This window comes from Megalopta genalis, chromosome 7 (genome assembly GCF_051020955.1).
Source record: "Megalopta genalis isolate 19385.01 chromosome 7, iyMegGena1_principal, whole genome shotgun sequence".
Classification (NCBI taxonomy): Eukaryota; Metazoa; Arthropoda; class Insecta; order Hymenoptera; family Halictidae; genus Megalopta; species Megalopta genalis.
Genome location: NC_135019.1, coordinates 19,357,639 through 19,380,242, shown reverse-complemented (window position 1 = coordinate 19,380,242; position 22,604 = coordinate 19,357,639). Strand labels below are relative to the sequence as shown.

Here is a 22,604-nt window from a genome sequence, read left to right as displayed (position 1 = left end):
CGATTGTAAATATCAACAATAGTTAATTGCCTTCTAATTCCAAGCACCATCAGTTTTATGCTCCATAAAAGATCCATGTACATTCCGATAACCGATTATACAGTTCCAGGAAGTTCCATCGTCCATGCGATTCATCGAAATTCTCGCAAATTGAAATTTTTTAAATTGTTATTAGTCCGTATATCTTTCCGCGAATTTTCATTACGATAAGGTTAATTTACGAACAAATATCGAAATGAAGATTATTATAATCGGTTTTTCATACAGTACCAATACTAACAAGTCCGTTAACCAGTTTTTGATACGTAAAATGTTCAGATAATTTCAACATTTCCATTAATCATTACAATATTGAGGTCAACATTTTTGTCGTTTATAAATTAGGCTGCAGATCTTTATGCAAAACAAGAGTGTTCTTAATCAATTGAGGCGTTTGAAGCAGGAGTGGTGTATGTCAATTTTTTGCTAGGTTGATTTAATATTATTAATATTATTAATATTGGCCGTTCTCTCTGCCAACGTCACGCATCTGTGACAACCAGGATTTTGTATTTCAGGTAAAAAAACATCAAATTAATTTTGTGAATATAATTATTTGAAATTGTAAGATATAACATGATATTTAAATAATTTATAGCTTTTTTAATGGTATTTTTATCATATTTTATAAAAGGATGCAATGTGTTTAATACGATAAATATAATAATTTAGTATTTTATTCGATTTTCGTTTATTATTTTAACTTAAAACTTGAAAGTGACTTACATGAAAGAGTTGTAATAGTTTACGTTATTTTTACAGTACTTTTAATTAACTACAGTACTGTTAATTAACTACTACTACTAACTTGTTTGACATAACCATTTCTGCATTCAACGGTTCCATTATAAGAAACAGTAACTAAATAAATATATATTTCTGTTCTTAACCATTTTAATAAATTAAGAAGAATGTAAAAACATTTTTAAACACTCTTGTAGTGTTTTCATTGTTACGTCAATTTTAGCAGAGATGCATAAATTTCGCAATCTATTGATAATGTTCAATTTTTCCCTGATTTTGTCGGAAATATGAAACGCTATACCGGGAACTCTGAATCTTTCCGCGTGGAGAATCCTATTTTTCCGGGTTATTTTTCGAGCTCCGAGGTAAAAATTTCTTTCGTTTACGGTATTCAAATGTCCGCGAACTTCTGATTTTTCCTGAAAATATGGCATGGAAATTGAAAAACAAAACGGGAGAGAAGCAAAGTTATATTGAAAAGACGTCGACAGTAGGGGTTGCTCCGGCTCGAGACCGATCGATTCCGAGCTTCTCCAGCCACCCCGACCTGGGGGTCCTTTCAACCCTGGTCAATGTCACGTTAGATTAGAAATCCAACCGCGTTTTTGCTCCAATAGACCGAGACCGAAGTTACGCGACATCAGAAAACCTTTCGAAGCACAGGCTGCTTCAAAATCGGACCTGCTGTGAAACGTCGTTGGCCTCTCATTTCTCAGCTGATTACCATTTACCTAGTAAATGGTAATTTACTTTACATTTACTAGGTAAATGGTAATCAGCTTATTACCGTTTACTATTTAAAAATTGAATCAAATGAGTAGCATTTTGTTGAGATCTTAGAGGGCTAGTTTGCGAGTAAAATTTCGAGGAATGAAAATAATTTCATTTGGTTTTGGAACTTTGAAGTTAATACAAATACCATTTTTGTTGCATAAAAATCTGTAATCTGTGATAAGTATATCTCTATGCAAAATGAACATTTTCTGCATTAACTGCAAGAAGTGGGTGTTGCATAGAGATTTATTTCTGCTTCTATTAATTTTAACAAGTCGCAGAGAATATAATAGTATTTTGAAATTCTTTCAAAATTTTAACTATTGTACATTTGCCATAAATATCTTTGTCGTAAGTGCATGAAATTATTCGAATGAAGTTTTATTCGAATAAATTTGCAAATGAGAGTATTTATGTCAGTCGGCATTGGTCAGTACTTAATGCCGTACAAGATTTCTGGATCTGCAGTTTTGTTCCTTGATCAATAGTTGTTTATCGCAACCTTATAGTTGATTAATAGGCCGTTTTGACGATATATACAGAATTATATTTTTGTATAAACAGAATATTTATTTCTTTTAGTTACTTACATTTATTTTATTATATTATTAATAATATAATCGTTAAGTCAAAGAAGCTCTGATATTACAGAAGAGTCGACTGTACTCCTTGAGCTCATTTGAATAATGAGTAACATTGGATCTGAATAAATGTACAAATCGAAAAGTTAATCCTAACGAATAATTTTTCTAATATTTCGAATAAAATTTTATTCGAATAAATTCCACGATTAAGATACTATTTCGAATAAAATACGTCTAACTTTATCGTACGGCGAAGCTCCGGTCCATTTGGCCCCAACGTGTAAATATTGTCACGTGTCTTGTTTCTGAGAGTTGAGAAGGAGTACCTTGAAGAACATCTTCGGAAACTTGATAAATAAAATTATAAACGTTCCCCTAAACGTAATCGATTCCATTTTTGTCATGAAGATCCAAAGTTCAAGTGTTAATTCGCATTAGTCATCACGCGGTTTAGAATATTATGCCTACAAATTAGTTTCTTTACAAAATGAGTAATAAATCGTTGTTAGAAATATTGTAAAAAAGTGCTAAGAAACTCGGAATACGTATTTCTGGTTGAAGATCAGCTGGATCTGCTAGCCGTCCGCAATCACTGTACCAATAATTCTAACAGTTGCACTCCGTCCCGACCGCAGCGCTATAAACCAGCATAATTTATCTTGTCTATTAAAGAATTGCCTGTCAATGTTCCAGTCCGACCACGGCCACGGTGGTACGAATCCCCATACGCGTTTCATACGAGAGAAGGGAAGCACATTTTGCCTCTTGCTTCTCTCGTTCGCCTTTCTCTGCGGTGCAAGATAACCACAAGTGCAAATAACGGTAAATTGAAACGCATTAAGGGGATATTCCCATTTGAGAGGGTAAAAATATCGACTTTCAATTTATTGATTCCATTCGTTTCCATCATTTTCATCTCGAGAGGTCGTGGCTTGCGAAATTTCAACGTCCTCGATGCTCCTTCAAGTGATAGCCAAGGTCGCGAGAAGATCGTAGTATCGTGGTTCGTTGAATTGATCTTGACCTCGGTTATTGTACGACGATGATCAAAATATACGCTTCCACTTAAACAAATACTGACGATCTTGAAATCTTGAGTAACGTGACCTTCAGATGAATTGTTTGATTAATGAAATTTTCATCTAATAGAACTGTTTTCATTTAACATTTTTTCTTCGATCTCGATTAGGTTCTATGTATAATTAAATGTGTAGGATATAGAATAAGTTAAACAATTTATTAGGTAGATTGACGTGACTTTTATATAGAAATATACAAATGTGGTGTTTTGTTAAGTTTTTGTTTAAATATCACTAAAAATGTAAAAGTTTACTATTTAAAAATTGAATCAAATAAGTAGCATTTTCTTAAGATCTTGGAGAGCTAGTTTGCGAATCAGTATGTAAATAAACTACAAAAATTGTAATTGGATGGAATCACAAAAAATATTTCTCAACCTATTAATCTGAACCTAAAACGAAAATTTAAACAATGTATTCTGTAGGTCTTAGTAACTTATATAGATACATGCTAAAAATTACATTATTATTTTCTATTGTCATTCCATCAAATTAAAATTTTTGCAAGAATTTGTTCAGACATTGTCTAGTATATAAACTAGTCCCTCTAAAATCTACAGTTAGAAAGTTTTTATACAAATTTAGACAAACCTGTTTATTCGAGCATACATTAGAATAAAAATCGTATGAAGTTCAACTTGCGTTCATGCATTTGTGACAAAAATAAGTAGATCAAATTCAAAATAGCGAAAGCATTTAAGCAGTTAGAAAATATTATTGTATTACTGTCAACTCATTAAACTTGTTCAGAGTGTCTACGTTGTTTCTGCAACTTGCATTTAACGAAGCTAACTCCTACGTTTCATGAAAATCCGAACTCTTGTTACGAAACAATATTACATTAGTCGCGTCTGGGTAGTTCTAGTGTTAAACCGAACTATATGTAGATCAAATTATGTGCTGCATCATTATGTACTTTCAAATTGAACGTACACTAATTTTCACTGCTAGGAACAAATTACCAACAATAATAAGCATAAAATCGTGAACACTTGCCAATTGGAGGTGTGATCAAAATTACAAATAGAAAATTGCATAAAGGTGAAATTTACAAATGTTTAAAGTGTAAGAAGACATTCAGATTGCCAGAAATCGAGCACATTTCGATATGATTTTTATCTAAAAGAATTTACTGATTTTCTAGCTTAAAATTATGAAGTTTTGTGTGTTTACAATTACCTATTTTTTAAATATGAGAAGATGTTTGTGTTACTTGATTTTGATCCTTCCTAGATCCTTTGCAGCAAGGTTTAATTACAATGACGCAAAATATATCATAAGGGTATATCTAAAACGTGCAAATTAAATAGGAAAATCAAATAAATCTTTAAAATTATCGACATTGATGAAGATACTATTTAAGGAGTTTAATTGGTCAATAAAGTATATCCTTTTTTTTTCCTAAGAATAATAATCATCCTTGAAGAATAAAGAAAAACTATAACATTGAAGAAATCGTAATAATACATCAAAATTAAAAGTTGAATAAACGAATAATCTCGAAGATACAAAATGATCGCATGATAATAAGCATAAAATCGTGAACACTTGTCCATTCGAAGGTGTGATCAAAATTACAAATAGAAATCCCAGCATTTTTGAACAGTTCAGCATCATTTCAAACTGGTTTTCATATGTCCATAAACAATGCAAATATTTATGCGTTCCCGTTTACGCGTTCCACGGCTGTTTCCTACAGGAAAGTACCGATACGTTGGATCTGCTACCGGTCGCCGCTCGTAAAGTTTCAGACCCGTGAAACGAAATTAATAAATGAAATTACTAGATTGCGGAACACTATGTAAATGAGAGCTTTTCGAGAGTGCCGTTCTCAGTAATTGGAGTGAAACGGTAACCTAGAGCTTTTAGTGACTTTTTATTCGCAACTTCATCTGGAGTTCGTTATCAATTATAAATGTACGAACCATTCAGTTTATATACTTGCAGTTATTTAGATCGTTCCTGAACCAGAGCTGCAGAAAATAGTACTTTACATTTCAAATAATATAAAATATATACAAATATTTTAGATCATGCAGGTATGTTCGAAGATAAAATATTTTATTCGTTCGAAAGAATGTACACTTAAAAATAAAATACTTTATTACAAATGAAAATATTTATGCATACATAGTTCAGGATATTTTATTTATTGAATTCATATTCTCATTAAATAAAATATTTTTATTTTACTAAATCTTAATGTAAAATATAATTGTTTTGATAATCTGAAACGGAAGAAGTGTTTTTCTTCTGCAGTATGAACATACATTCAATACTTTCGACTGATTTCGTAAATCTAGTGTCAATTACTACAGTAAATCAAAAACAACGAATCAATACTTTACAATTCCTTTACTCTTTCTTCTCTTTAAAATTACAGATGACCATTTTTGTCATAAATGCATAAAATCCGCAGTTTACTAATTAGTATTAACGTAATAATTTTCTAACAAAAATCACTAAATACTACATGTTAGGCTGGTACATACAAAATGTTAGTCGTTTTCTAAAAATAACAAAAACGCCATTCATCCATCTTTTCGACCTTGCCAATCTTAGATAGATAGGATACTACTGTTGAACAATGAATATTCATTTTAAAGACTGACGTGGAGTTCTTTCAATGTGTCGCACAGTGAGGAACAAAGATTTGCACGTTTCAGGATTTTCGATCATTGTGCGTCATTATCCACGACCGTTTATGTATAGTGGCGGCTATATACTCAAGGACACTTGAAAACGGTATAACTTTTTTAACCGCTTCGCTCTCTCTCTCTCTCTCTCTCTCTCTCTCTCTCTCTCTCTCTCTCTCTCTCTCTCTGACGTATCCTATCATGACGCGAGATATCTCGTCTGTAACCTTATACATACAGTAACGGTGTCGCGACATAACACGTCTATAGGAGCGAAGCAGTTAAAACTAAACTAAACGGCTTGAATTTTGTTTAGATGATAGAGGAACTAGTTTACTAGTTTACAATGGCTATAACACTTTTTATAAATTTTGCTGTTACTTGGAATGACAAATAAAAAGTAAAAGATTCGTGTTTTTCTAATCTTTTTATCTGAGCCTGTAACGAAAATGTAAAAATGCGTTTTTGTAGATTTTCGTAACTTATACATATACATACTGAAACTTTCATTGAAATCGGTAGCATAGTTACGCTACAGCCACTGAAAGATGCACAAAATTGCCGACTTTTGGTTGAAATTAGTGAAATACTGCGATTTTCGCGATCTTCAATTATTCACAGCTTATATCAAAATCAACCGATTTCGATTAAATTTGTAGCATGCATAGAAGCTAGCGAGTTCTGCGAAACGCATTTTTTAAATTTTCGTTATAGGCTTAGATAAAAAAAGTTGAAAAACCTGTGTTCTTACTTCTTTTTTTTTTGTTATTCCGGGTAATAGCAAAAATATAAAGTATTATAGTTACTGTCTAGTAAACTAGTCCATCTATCATCTAAACGAAATTGAAGTCATTTAGTCCAATTTTTAAAAAATTATAACGTTTCTCCAGTGTCCTTAACTAATAAATAAACGAATAATACCACAAGATCTAAACACCAAGGGTAGTAAAGGAACTCAAAATATGTAAAAAATTCTATCCGAAATATTTGGCCAGTTGTATATACATATATTGTTGCTCTCAAAACTTCGATTAGTATGAAGCCATTTGGATGTGATAGACTAGAAAGCCAGCGAGAGTGTACTACGAATCTCAGATTATCTCTTTACCCGTAACGCGATGTTCCGTTTAATGAGAACGTAATGCGATTCTTCCGATGAAACGAAGGGGCGATGATAACTGTTAAACACGAAAGCACTAGCTAATGCATGGTAAATGCGATAAGGCAGCTGAAACAGCATCTTAACTCGTCTACTCGGTTTACAAATGCACGAAATTTCTGCGATCACCTTCAAGAAGTGTATATAACAAATTAAAGAGTATATGCAGTCAATGAAGAAAATGTGCAGACAAGCGTCAAATTATGTGGAAAACATTTTCAAATGCGAAAAATCACAACCCTTATTTCTGACATCCATCAATTTTGTACATCGTTGCTCATTTATTAATATTAAAAGTGTGAGTACAGAATAATTCATCAACAAAGATGCGAGTCGAACGTGAGAATTCACGAATTCCGCGACTTAGCGTCTCCCGTTTTCGTCACAAAATCATCGTATCTAATTTCTCCCTACAATAAAGGACCGAAATAGCCGAAAAAATGCTCAGCGCGTGAGGATTATTAAAATTCCAAGCTTACACCGTCGGTCCTTTACAAAATTATCCAAACGAGACGAATGGACGAGATGCTAACGTATTTAAAAATAGAGATCGAAATAATTCACGTAAGCTAGTTCCTCAATTAACTTAAATAATGTATAGATGGGAAAGAAGAACCGGCATTCGTATTCAATTTCGCAACGAGTCTTCGCAAATATCGCGGATTTCGTATTTCCCGCGACCAGATCCTGAACAATCTGAGACATTCCGCTGTAATCGATCGCGTGGAAACGAGGAATTTATATTACAGCGTAACGGGTGTCTTTAAATCGTGTGTGCCTGCTTTGTCATTAACTTTTCTCACGGAATGTTGAGATATCGTATTCGTTCCATAAAAGAGTCATAGCTAGACTTCGGATCTTTCTGCATTTATGACGTTTTTAAGCCTGCGTTATTATACCATTATCGTCGCAAGGAATTTTCTAATCGATGTAAGATATGTTCCTCTTTTTCAGACTTCTAGAAAACGATTAATGAAAGCTAGAAATTGCATAGAGATTCACAGTCTGGTCATAACGGATTCATGTCTTAATGTTTCTTAGTGTCTCGATGAAGTTTATTTTAAGTAATGTTATTCGTATAATCCAATATAAACTAAAACAGGGTACGTAGTCTTTTCATTAGAATTTCAAGATTTTTCATGGTAAATATAAAATAGTAAGATTTACTAATTTCGGTTAATATACACATTTCCTTGTATTTTACAGGTTTGAATATGCTATAAATGCGTAAATGCTCGCAGTTCAATTATTATATGTAGATTGTAGATAATAGGATTAAACTAAGTCTCTGGTTGGTAAATTGGTTAAAAAAAACAACACTTCCGATAACATTAATTAAAACGGCTTTGATTATGAGACTTCCTTTGGATCAGTGGTTCAACAGTCAAAGGTGTTTACAGCGTTAAAGGTTAATACAGCCCTGATTATCGTTATCGTTTTTCGGAGAAATACAATGCACACGGTTCGCTTGCAAGTAACGGAGCTCCGCTTTAATGCACCATATAACAACTACAGTTTAACATAAGTATATACTGTATACGTGTCGAGAAAAGCAGTAAGCTTTGGTCGTTGAAGTACGCAAAGCCCAACAAAGCCGCGATACCGCAGAAGTCACGGTGTTCGTGACGAGAGGTCGAGTGCGGCATCGTTAACACAACGTGATCGTTAACACAAAGCACGCGCTCGAAGAATACCGAATCCACATCATTAAAGTTCCTCGCTCTTTTCCGCGACGGGCATACTAATGTCGAGTTCCTTTGCTTACTATCTTTCTCCTGTATCGATTATTAATAATCGAATATCGGAATGCGCTATATTGCCGCGCGGTTTTTTCTTGTTTGGTTCCCCGACGCAGCCGTTTTCCAATGCCTCATTATCTCCCGTTTATTCTAACCGATACGGCAATCAATTAAGCATTTATTAGCGAATTCTTCATCGTAAATATTAGTAATAGCAGTCATCTAGAGATACGAATTAATTGAATCATCTTCTGTGAGCGCATCTTTCTATTGTCAATAATTGTAGATTAACAATTTTCAAAATCCTTCAAAAGATAAATATGATCAGTTATATTATAATCCAAAATATATATATATATTAAGATTAAAATCTGTTGCTGAGACGTGCAACTTTTTAAACAAATTTCATTCAATACGAAGTTACGTTTTTCCTATACCTTGTCCTATCGATGACCCTATTCCTAAAGCTTAAATAGTTCAACAATGTTGTTATCATCATTATTATTGTATTCAAGCACAAATTCATTCTTTAAAACACGCATATTACGTTCTCGAAAGTAGTACATTATACAGAATATCCCATAAATATGTTATCACCCGTTAAGGAGTGATTCTTGAGGTCATATGAAGTAACTTTTTCCTTAGCGAAAATGCAATCCGCGGCATTGTTTACGAGTTATTAACGAAAAACACTGACCAATGAGAGGCGAGCACAACTGGCGCAAGGCGGTCGAGCCAACGAGCGGTCGAAGCCCAGTTTCGCTGATTGGCTCGGCCGTCTAGCGCTTGGCGAGCTCGCTTCTTATTGGTCACTGTTTTTCGTTAATAACTCGTAAACAAAGCCGCGGGTTGCATTTTCGCTAAGAAAAAAGTTACTTCAAATGATCTCAGGAATCACCCCTTAACGGGTGTTAACATAATTATGGGACACCCTGTATATTATCATGGTGAAGGTAAACCAGCATCAGGGTCAGTTATGCTGTATTGTGATCAGTTACAATGCTGCGGCAAATTGTTATTTATTTATACGATAAATCGTGTTGTATCAGTGACGGAATTGTACGGGTGTGAAGACATCAATCGTATACTATATCGATGTAAACTATGCGAGACTGAAAGAGAGAAAATAATCAAGAGACCACAGAATATAAGATTCTAATCACCTTTAACTACTATAGAAACGTTAATTGGGAAACATTACAGCCTACACGTTTTCTCTTTTCTCGAAAAATGTAACTCACACTTAAGCATGACACACAAGTATACATAAATCTGTTCGGAGATTTTCTGAAGAAATAAAGAAAAATAGAGTATCTACACAGCAATACGAAGTAATCGTTTCGAAAGTGTTTCAAAGTACACACGTGTACCGGTTAACATGACTCGGTTAACATGTCGCGGCTAACCTCTTCCATAATTTGCTTTCACCGGTGTTTAAAAAACGCGCACGCTTAGAATATCAGTGGTGTGCTTATGCGGACCAGCTATGCGAGATTATATCGTGACAACGCGAAGCATCTTTCGCATACGGAACGTCGCATCGCGCCGCCGCCACGCAGTTCGATTCCCACAGTGTGCTCGGATCGTTTCAGAAGGACGCCCGGCTATTTTATTTTCCGGATAAATTCTGTTTACGCGCGTGCAAGGAGCGCCGCGTCTGACGTCGGCTTTCGAAACAATCGATAAAGCTCCTGCTAAGTAAGAATTCTCTGCTGGTGTACGTCACGCACCTTCCACGAACGATAAACCTGAAACACGCATTCTGGAAGTCCGACGAATCTGCGAGTGCAACGGATCATGTAGGTGTTCTCGGAGTCATTGGAATACCAGGAACAACGATGATACCATCAACGAGAACTGTCGAAACTGAACTATGGTATATTCATATCACGAAGCGAGTTTCTGTTTCAATTACTGATGGAAATTAATAGGGGCGAAACCTGTATACTATGTATACTACCTGTAAACTATGCGAGACTGAAAGAGAGAAAATAATCAAGAGACCACAGAATATAAGATTCTAATCACCTTTAAATACTATAGAAACGTTAATTGGGAAACAACTGTGCATCGTCTGACGGGAGTTTATAGTTTATTGTAGTTAAGATCTCATAGATCTCTTCATCTCTTTGCTTATCGACTTTTTGTCTTTCCACCATGTACGTTAAGATGTTACATTAAATTTATTTATATACAAGCATTTAGTATCGTACTATCTTAATAACACTATTAATCTTATCAATTATATTATACTCGGATGGCTTCATTTGAACCTGGAGTATAAATATTGTCAGTTGTTTACTGTATAGTTTCTGACTATTCAAATTTTCACGCGAAAATGTCATAAGTAGACTGAGAAATTCCGTATGAAATTCCTCCAAATGAAACGATCAAAGTAAAATGATTAAAGTCAAAATAAGAGATTCATGAAAAGAGTTATGTGAGAGTATTATACATACATGTAGACAAGTGGTATAATCACACAGTGATTATATGTATGTTATAGTATAACATAGCTAAGATAAAGACCATTAGAACAGACATTACAGAGAAATGGAGTACAAACTTAATTTCTAATGTATAATACTATATTATGTATAAGAAACAATTTTTTTAAAACACGTTCATTACAAAGACTGTAAAATTATACGACACAACAATCAGCGAAAATGATAAACTATTCTTTGCAAAATTACTTTAATATTTCATATAGAAGGTACAATCAACAATTTCCTTAACAATTTTTATGTAATCCGGTTAAGATATCATAAAATTGTCCAAGATCACTATTCTTTGCAATTTGTTCTCCCTATTTATGTTTTTAACTTATTATATTTATTCTAACTATTAATATTATTAATAATAATAATATTCTAACTATTAACTATTAATATTTATTCAGCATCGTTTAATTAACGAAACTTCAAATTGTTTGACTGCAACAAAGGAAAGTTCTTTCGTCTCTAAAATTGAGATAACAGCGCAAGTCACAGGTCTCAAAATATGACGTCGTAGACTAGAAAGTGTCCTTGAGACTGGCAGAACTTTTGCACTAATCCCGCATGGCCATTTGGAAATTTGATGACGACCGATGACACCCACGCCGGGAATGGAAAGCCCGACACCGGTCGACGATGGGACCCTCGCAACAGTCAACGTGTTGCTTCTCTTTATGTTGCATGAAAGCGGCTGTTAGAACGAATTCGACGATACGCGACACCGTAATGGTCAAGGTCACACGAGGGCAGAGACAAAAGTCAGCGAGGAGGATCTGGTACACAATGAAAGCAGAGTTCCAAGAGGACTCTGCGACTTTAGCCGTTGCTCAACCTGTCTTTCAAATGTTCCAGCTATATGAGCCATTTTTTCACCCTGGGCAACCTTGAACATTATTCTCTTACGCGACGCACAAGATCTTAGAAATGTTTTGAAATCCCAAGTGGCGTACAATTACGCTTGAAAAATCTCGCGAGCATTTCATAAAAATTTTATGAGAACTTCGCAAGGAGCAATAATAAACAGATTAGAAGCAATAAAAATGCTATAAAGCAATAAAATTATTATATATTATAACAATAAACTTGTTATAAACTAAAGTGTTATTTTGCTCCATTAAGGCAATAAATCATGTTATACAAAATCACTGTATATGGTTCTAGTATATTTTTAAGTTAAAAGATGACAATAATAACGTGTTTTTAAACGTTATGAATCATCGCGAGCGTCTTGCTCAATCGTAACATCTTTTTCGCGTAACCTTAACCCAAATAACAGCTGCGAGAACCGATTCAAGGTGTTCTCTCGGATAATAGGTAGTAAACCATGTTCTTGTGTTTACTGTTTCTCTTTTTTAGATAAGCTTTTAGGCGTTTTTTCTCGGGAGTACTATAATAACAGGAAAAAATAGCGAGAAGACGATGTAAATTATGAATGGAGGATCCGAGTGAAGTATTGCAAGTTTTATCTCGAAACTACAGCGGATATTAGCCTTGAAAATTATTTGAATTTATGGTGGGAAATAATTCTCGCGTGAATGTTGGAAATAATTCTCGCGCGAATGTTGGAAACAGGTTCTTTTTTCAAGTATATACCACATTCGGAGTAGGTGGTGAGAGACAGCAGAAATATACAGGGAGACCCAGATCGAAAACGATAAACTTTGCTAACATGTTCGTCAGATCAATCTGAGCAAAACATCCTATTATTATAGCGTAGATCGATTCGTCGTTTTCGAAATATGGATGGAAATACTGATAATTTGAATTCAATAAATAATTAAACAGTTACTCACAAAATTGAGCGTATACCTTTTAAAACGCGATATATTTTTAAAAAATTGGACTAAGTGACTTGAATTTTTTTGGATGATACAGGAATTTAATTTTGTTACTGCTTGGAATGACAAAAAAATATAAAAACACGTTTTTTAACTTTCTTATCTGAGCCTATAGCAAAAATTTAAAAAATGCCTTTCGTAGATCTCGGTAACTTATATGCGTGCTGAAAATTTGATGGAAATAAACCTTAACTGTTATTTTATCATAACTAGACTGCGGATTTTATGCATTCATGGCAAAAATGCGTAGCTGACGTATAAGATTATTAAGACATAAGATCAGTTTCACAACGATATTATACTATTTTCAACACAACAACATTATTGAAGAAAGCAATTTATTTTTATTTCATTTCTGTTTTCGCATTTTTATCTCAAAAAACTCTTATTTTGCATAAAGATCCGCAGTCTAATATGTATATCGACATTTTAGCAAATAATTTTAGTTTCTGCACAAGATGGTGTATACGTCTTAATTATATAATGTCTCTGAGATAACCAAAAACAATACTGATGACGGTTGGCAGCACCGTATCTACCTGAAATATCAAAGTACAGTAAATTCTCCCTAACTGACGCTCAAACTGTACACGAAGTGGACAATTTGGGAAGAGGAGATACGATTATTTGAGCCTTCCAGCTCATTTTTATAGTTACCGATTGTCAACAACTATAAAATCGAGCTGCAAGGCTGAAATAATCGTATCTCCTTTTCTCAAATTGTCCATTTTTGTGCACAATCTGAGTATCAATTAGGGAAAATTTCTTGTAAATGGTCTGTAAGTTGTCCACAGATAGAAACCAACGGAACCATCTTGTCCAATTGACATTATTTGTGCTTCTGTCAGTGTTTACTAAGTAAAAAAGACGTAAATAATAGTTCTGGGTTTGTATATTAATAACAACTTATTTCTTTGCATTTCAATAATCATTTTGTTACTATTCGTATGTGATACAATTTTGTGACTTACGGGGTGCTTTCTTCTATTTTCAGATTTATTAGGTCTACCGGAAAGTTCTGTCTGATAATGTCATTGCAAGTTTCGATAGGTATGCATATGTTCATTTGAGACATATATTTTTGAAAAATGTTGCTCACAAATTGTCATCACGCTGGCAAGAGGTCATAAGTAACGACGGAAATTATATTGTACAATAAATATTACTACATTTATGAAAAATCTATTATTTCCTTTCATTTCTTAAACGGACAGAACTTTCCGGTAGACCTAATATATATCATGTACCCAAAATATGGATACAAAATCACATAAAAATGAAAGAGGAATTAGAACTAGACGCATTAGCAGTTTAACAACAAGTGCAAACTGTTTTATCGAATTTCACGCTAAAGCTTTTATGCACAGAAGCGCAAACATTGTAAGCCGTCGTTACTTCAAAGTTACAAAGTGAATTAATTATAATAAAATTGTTTAAACTGGAAAATTTCTTTTCTCATCTGCACATATAAGTTTATAATTGTTGATTTTCTGTCGCATGAATTTTTTTATATTTAAGAAAAATATCCGGCCCATAGAAGGTTAAACGTATTTCCAAGACAGATCATAGTAAAGGAACAGAGCGCAATCATTTAAAGAGATCCAGCCGGTTGAATTCGATTAATCGATGCGCGCAGCGCTGACGAACGTTTAAACCTGTCGCGGACGTTTACGACGCCCAGAACAAGCATGCACACGATCCTGTAATATTGACGCAACGCGAGGCGCGGCACACAACGAACTTTCTGTTCCCACAAAAGGATGTTCTCGAAGCCAGTAAGTAAGAACTGCAAATATTTGTCTTTTCCGCGCCATCTTGACAGGAGTGGCGTGCTGTTCCAACACTTCGATGCCATCGCCATAACAACTTCATTTCCCATTTTACAGAACACCTTTTATCTCTAACAGTGTCTTTTTCTCGGAAGTAGTATGGCCATTCCCGTTTAGCAGTAAAATGTATTCAAAACGGGATTGTGCGAACTACAAGAATAGAAAGGTCACTCTCGGTAGACAGAGTGAAATATGGTTTCCGTAATTATACATTTTTCACCCCATATAAAGTCACTATTCTAGTACGTACATTGTGTGTGTGTGTGTGTGTGACAGTGATTAAACAAACGAAAAACTCGATTGAAACATTGCATTATACAACAAATAATTTCTAAATAAATTTAGGTGCAGTGAAATGACTCACCCTGTACAATGCTTTACAGCATTTAACCCCCCACCCCTATATATATATATACTATTTCTATATATACTATTATATTACTATTATATACTATTTATATATACTATTATACTATATATACTATTTCTTTCACAAATACGTTGATTAGCACTTTGTCGTTAATAGATTCCTATATGTGTACAAGGAAGAAAATTTATATCTATTTCATGATTAACCATCACTTTAATATAATTTAACTATTGACAATTGAAGTCAATTTTTATCCTAATTTAAGATATGCATATTACATCCAGATTTAATAAATTATGTCCGAGATCTTCGTAACGAGATTTGATACAATATTATAGCACAAGGCGTAAACGCAGAACTCCAAGCGTGCGCTCGTTGATCGATTAAAACGAGAAGCTGTCGGAAAACGTCTCCTTTTACACAAGTTTCCGCGAATTCAAATGAACCGCCGCACTTTCACCGATCGGCACACAGATCGCGTCGACCGCTCTGAACTTGTTACGTTAGCGAATCGATAAAATCGAATCGCGAGTCGTGTCGCTTTCACGGTCCACGGGAACGCGCGTCCAACGAAAAGCTTGAATAAAAAGTGGCGAGTCACGGGCAAGAAGCCGTTCCACGAATTTCACCGTGTCGCCGGAACGAGTTTGAATTACGAAATTCGAGCGGAATGAACGGATACGAAATTCAAGCGAGACGCGGAATTCCTGTGAACGAATCCGCATTTGCGGGGAACGTAAACAGCGGGTGACGTAGACGGTCGACGCAGTGTTTTCTTTCGTAGTCGCGCGGAAACCGGAGAGCACGAACATCTAACAGAGCGGTAGACTTTCAGGTTGAAGGTCACGAGGTGAGAAAATATTTCGCCTCGAGTGCAGAAAATCCTTGCCTACCTGGTTCAGTGTCGTCGGAATGATGTCAGGCGTTTGCGGTAGCATTTTTTTGGGAATTTATTGTCGAGCAGCCCTCGAGTCAACACGGTCTCGGCTTACGCACGATCGGTAGCATAATATCCTGGCGAATGAACGGAGAGAACACCTTGACAGGATACACACAGGGATCGATCACGAACGACTCGGCACTGATTTAGTTAATCACTGATTGAAATCGTCTTGGTGCACTGATCGTTCACCGAACGAACGTTTCCGCGATGAATCGACGCAACGTGGAATATCGTTACGGTGTTTACAAAAATACGATCGATTTTTTCGCGTAACAACGACCTACGGACAGGACGTATACTCTCACCACGAAGTCATGCGCGAGACTGACGGATCCGGGCGGTGTAGCTGAGCCCGAGCCCGACCGACTGGCCACGGAAACGGCCGAACACCTATCATCCCCCGAATACGAGCACGCCGTACATTTCTGAAATTTCATCGGTATCGACTACCAACCGGTATCTGGATTATTTTATCGGTGTGTATTCGATAATATTAAGCCGCATTTTATCTCTTTCTCTATTGATTCATGGTAATAATTATTTATTGTTCGACTGATATAAAAGTAAAATGGATTTATAAAAGCACCAAAGATACACGTGCAGTTACATCAAGGTACAAGAAGTAGGATGAATTATATCACGGAAGCGATTAGCTTCAGTCGACGATGCGGAGTAAACGTGAAACATATCAGAGAAAATGAAATAGATAAAGAACGTTAGATGCTATTACAACAACTTATGTTATCGACGTTTTTTCTTAATTATTTATTTATTTATTTTCTAACATTACTTTTAATTTTTTAACATTACTATTTTTTAGATTAAGTACATACTTACAAGGAAGACTACTCGGTTGATCATAATGTTTGGATACTTTAAATTAAAAATGCTACTAATAAATTATAATATTAATAAAATTACAACTAATTTTCCATTACGTTTATGATCGTTTTCTCGAAGAATGTTCACAATAACAACGGTTAATAAACTCTTATGTTACCAGAAAAGAAACACTAAAGAAACATTAAAAATTCGTGTGCAAACATTTTTATATTTAATTATATTTATATTTAATTCTGCCGAAAATATAAGAATCAGGCGAAGTTAATTTTAAATCAAGTTTATCATTGGAATGTCGTTGTTAATCAGCTAATTACGCGATTATAATAATTATGAAAATTAAAACGTTTTCGTAAACTGCTTTAGAATGCAATACACACAGATTGCAGGTGGTTTATGTGCAATTTATTTGTTATGAATCAAGCGTTTATTGTTTCGTAGCTGTTTCAATTAGCAATGTGACACGGGGCATCTAATTAAAATGTTAATGAAGTAGCGATTATGAAAGCGTATATTGGCGACGATTAAGTAGGAAAGTTTCGTTATTATGTGAAAGATGGATTAAGAGCTCCTTTGTTATATAAACTATATAAACTTTATCTGATCGATTCCAGTATCCTGAATTCTATTGTTTTCAAGTGCTTTACCGGGACAAGTATCATATTATCGATTGTTATCTTTCATTTATTTTCTCCCCATTGTGTTGTGAATTGTCGTCATTTCATTTTCTTTCCATTGTGTTGTCAACTATAAACTCTATTATATTAGTTTACTTTGTTCATGTAGCTTCTTCATTAGAAATTAAGTTGATTAAAATTAAAGGAGCTCACTTGAGAATTTATTTTCTTCGATACACAGATCTGCTACAGCTTAAATAAGTTTATAAACAATTACGAAAAACTATATTCAAAAACTTGCATATTTAACTACCAAAGTTACGAACAAAATGTTTAACTGTTTATATAGAATATTTCTTTCTTCAATGCATTGATGTATGATCAGATTTTCTGAGGCAAATATTTTTAGAACTTTAGTCAACTAAATTGAACACTTGTAAAATCTTATATGGATATCTACACTAACTTGCAGGCGTTCAATTCTTAATGCCTCGGTCTTCATTCGAATTAATATTACGATCTTTATGCAAAATAGAAATTCTTTGCCTCAATTGCAACACAATCAGGAATTAAATACAAATTTCACCTCATCAATATTTTTAGTAAGTTGAAAATAATGTAACGGCATTGGTAATATTTTTTCTCTGCATTTATCGTTTTGCATTCCATTTGCTCGCATTTGTCATAAATGCACAAAATCTGCTGTCTAGTTATTGACTTATGGAAAAACTGCGGAAAATTAAGCAATTAAAATACAACTTACCAGCAGATAAGACGGCTGTCATTGCGGACAGTGTATTCCACGAACTACAACTTCATTCGAGGGGAAATATGCCAGCGGCATCGGGAGATCGTTTGTATTCACCCTGTAATGGTAGTCCCGCAAGTCGCATAATAGTTGTATCTAAAGAGTCGGCTTGCGAACGACAAATTCCTTTCGCCGACCACTTCGACCATACTTGGAATTTAAACGCCGCCTCCACAAGACAAACCATTGAAATTCGCGGAAACACCATGGAAAGATCGAATGCCTGTGTCAACATCGTACGAAGTCGATGCGAAGCAGGCGTGTCGAATAAAATCGGGAAACGATTGTTACTTTACATTCCAAGCAATTAAACTGTGAACCTGTATGCGTTCGCGGCTTATACAAATTCGAAATGCAATTGTTAACACTTTATTTACTGGAAGCCTGATAATACGCTTTTTAATGACTGAACTTTATCTTGATAACATTTTCTTTTCTCTTTTGGTTATGCTATTAAAATCAATAAACCTATTATTATTATTATTATTTTTTATCAAATGGGTCAAAAGGGACGTTTCAGAATTTAAATTGAATACTCTTGATTAACATTTGTGTGATATTGACATTATACAATCAGCAATTTCATTTGTAACAATAATTAATTCTTGTTTTCTTTTTCATTTTTGTTGAGAAATGAAAAATTGCATAAACATCCGGAGTGTATACGTATAAGAAATTTGTGCTTCTACTTCTTATCTGATTAAATGTTTATTTAATAATATTGGGTAGCGTGTATTTATAGCGAATATCCTTTTGAACGGATCATTAGTTTCGAATGGATTATTAATTTCTGTGCTCCAGACACCTGTTCGGTGTTAATGATAAGGACATGGATCACACGAGGAAGCATGAGTCAAACAAGGGACTCTCATCGGTGACAAACAAATTCCTCGTAGAGTTTTCACTGATGAGTCAAACTTATTCTTAGGGTTTTACCTAAAATGATTTGTACTGAGGTAGAACAAGAGGTAGAACAAGAGATAGAACATCAAACTTTGTTTTACATTGGTTTAACATCGAACTGTGAACATTAATTCTAATAAGAATTTATTCAATTATTCAGAGAAAATATATTCAATTATTTAATATAATATGAGCTTGCATAAAGAAATTGATTCGATTTTTTTTACAAATACAGCTTTATAATTTCAATAGTTGCTAAATGAATCTGAAGTAGTTCATTCGACCAGAAATGATACATGCAGTACTTACTTAATACTGCTTTATTGTATTACTGAAAATCACTGTAATTAATGGACGACAGATGTTATAGTTTCGTAACATGTTTTATCATAAACATTTTCCCATATTTATTTTCAGCAATTATACACTAGATAATAATTTTCTAGTAATTCGTTTATTATACGTATTACTGTACATACTGAAAATTTTGTAATTTATATTACTGGGACCCGGCAAAATAACCAGTGCAAAAATTTTCACTCTATGCTCTTATTGCGATTGTAAAGATACATTCATGAGGAATTTATTCAATAAATCTATTACTTCGGACAAATGTTACAAGAGGAATCGTGAAAAATTCAAACAAACACTTACATTACTGTTACTTTTAAAAAGTAATATATGGTATAATAGACGCTTCCAGTGTTTTCAAAGTTTAGTGTTAAGAGAATTAACTCTTTTCACTCGGAGATTTTTCGGAGTTCACCTACAAACAATTCGAACATATTTATTTGCGAAAAACAGCTAACATTTTGATTTCAAAAATTGTCATAAGGTTATAATAAATTGTATTATGGAAATAAGATTGTATTATAGAAATAAGATTGTATCATTAATGAGACTGTATTTGTAGAGATTTCACGAAACAAAAATTTGTAATCTTTAAAATACAATAATCGCCAGCAACTCAATAAGAGGAGACATCCGAGAACAAAAGGGTTAACAAACAAACGAAGTAGTTTTTGCTAATGTGCGCTGCTTTTTATTCTTTCGAGAATTTGGTACTTCCTATGGTCCTAAACTATAGGAAAATGTGCAATGAGAGAAAAATCGAGTTTTTTCAAGCGATTACTACAAAATGTCAATTTAACCTTACAACTACCGAGGCGCTGCCACTTGTATCAGAGTCATATACTCACACTGATATTTCCCTCACACATATTGCGTGCTCCTCGCTCTTGTTCGCTGTGAATCAGGCACAATAGAATGAGGGTTAAAGTTACATGCTTTTATCCTAGCTCACTGAAACGACTCGACCGCCATTACGAGTATGTTATATCAACTTCTTCGTTTATTATTGAAAGACAATCGACCCGGCGCACAGTGCGGCCCTTATATGAGCATCCGAAACAAAAATCATAGTTAATCAATTTTCGACCAAAATTTGCCAAAAAAAAATACAAAGATGCAACGATCTGGATACAAAAATTATGCGATTTCGTGAAAAAATTTTTGATTACTTTTATTGGATAATCAAATCTTACGTTTCTATAAATGAATGTCCGCGTACAAAGCTACTAACCGGCTGTGCCTACATATTTTATTGGCAACTTTTCGCAAAAAATTTAGAGAGAAAAAGAGGGTAAAGAGAGAAAAGAGAGGGTGTGAAAGAGAGTGGGAGGTGAGGGGGAGAGAGAGAGGTAGAGAGACGGAGAGAGAATGAGTGAGAGAGGAGTGAGGCAAAGAGAGAGAGGGAGATGGAGAGAGTGGGAGCAAGAGCGAGAGACTGAGAGAGCGAAAACGAGAGAGAGCAGTGAGAAGGAGACGGAGGGAGAGAGTGGGAAAGACAGTGAGGGAGAGAAGGAGAGAAAGAGGCAACAAGAAAGAGAGAGTGGAGGGAGAGGGAGAGAGAAGAAGAGAGAGAGGGAATGAGAGAGGGCGAAGAAGTGAGGGAGTGGAAGGGAGAGGGACGGAAAGAGGAAGAGAGGGTGACAGTGGGAAAGAAAAGGAGAGAGTGATTGAGCGAGGGAGAAAGGGGTGCAGATACGGAGAAAGAGAGAGATAGAGGAAGAAAGAAAGGAGTAGGACGGAGAGAGAGCTACGGTTATGTCAAGGTTATGCTACGGTTATGTCAAGATTAGGTCAGGGTTAGGTCAGGTAATAAACGTCATTTCGCCGACTATACAGTACTCTACGATTTCTGTATATAAAATTTGTTCGTGTGGTTATGTCACGGTTATGCTTAGTTATGTCAAGTTTAGTCAGGGTTAGGTCAAGTTATTTTATGAAGAGTTACATCGTGAAATAGCCTCCTGTTCATAAGGCAATGTAAATAAGCTGCGATGTAAACTAACGTGTTATTTTATCCTCCTAACATTCGTTCGGCGAACTCACTTGAAATCAATCTACTGCTCAATTTTTTAATTATTCTATTGCTAAATATGATTATTTAGGCATTTTAACACATCATACACGTAGTTTCGAATAGATGTGAAGCTGTGACTTTTATGAATTTTGTCCATTGACTGCAGCACTGTGCTATGTCGCAGAGGGAGTGCTTTACATAACCGGGCCGGAACAAAAGCGAAATTAATTAGTGAATTCGGTTGAAGTTTCCTTCCGTGACTTTCTACGACCTACATTTGATGGATTGGAGAACGGTCTCGTCCGGATCGCTGTACCGCCGCATCGTCGACTTCCGGAATAATTTACCAACGAATTCCATAGGGGTTTAGGCACCCGCTCCAATATCTCACTTGCGTTTACGTAGTCCATAACAGCGGGAGATACAGTAAGTGGCCAGTGTACCCACGAAGAGCTGGCGCCGCTGAACCTCTAGAAGTCTATCCATAAAACATGCCTCGCTCGGATGAACCCAACGAGGAGAGCAGAGAACGCAAAGAACAAGGATGAAAAGAGTAGCAGCTCTTGCAATGGAAAAGGGACTAAACGTCTTTCCGCCACTTGTCTTCCGTGGCCACCGAGAAAACGCTTGGCCGAAGGGGTGCGTTTAGCTCGCACGGCGCAACAAAAGAAACCAAGAAACGCGGTCAAAAAGAAACTTGAAAGATTGCTGACAAGCATCTGGAATTTTTTCTGCCACGCTTGCCCTCGGAACTGTCGATTGTTTAACGCTGGATCTAACGAGGTCTAAACACGACTAATGTTGATTTTTTTCGTGACAGTGACAAAAAAATTGGATTT

The 22,604-nt window shown here is 35.0% G+C and overlaps 1 protein-coding gene and 1 pseudogene across 2 annotated transcripts in view; both read right to left on the bottom strand.

The window, feature by feature from the left end:
* Nucleotides 1-14,904, bottom strand: part of LOC143259823 (uncharacterized) — a 53,856-nt pseudogene extending 38,952 nt beyond the window's left edge.
* p130CAS (Serine_rich_CAS and FAT-like_CAS_C domain-containing protein p130CAS) overlaps nucleotides 1-16,566 on the bottom strand; it is a 162,121-nt gene extending 145,555 nt beyond the window's left edge. For both annotated transcript variants that reach the window (XM_033469348.2, XM_033469349.2), the window contains exon 1: nucleotides 16,183-16,566. In XM_033469348.2, the coding sequence (XP_033325239.1) occupies nucleotides 16,183-16,227 (45 nt within the window). In that variant the 5' untranslated portion in view covers nucleotides 16,228-16,566. The remainder of the gene's footprint in view (nucleotides 1-16,182) is intronic.
* Nucleotides 16,567-22,604: the final 6,038 nt, after the last annotated feature.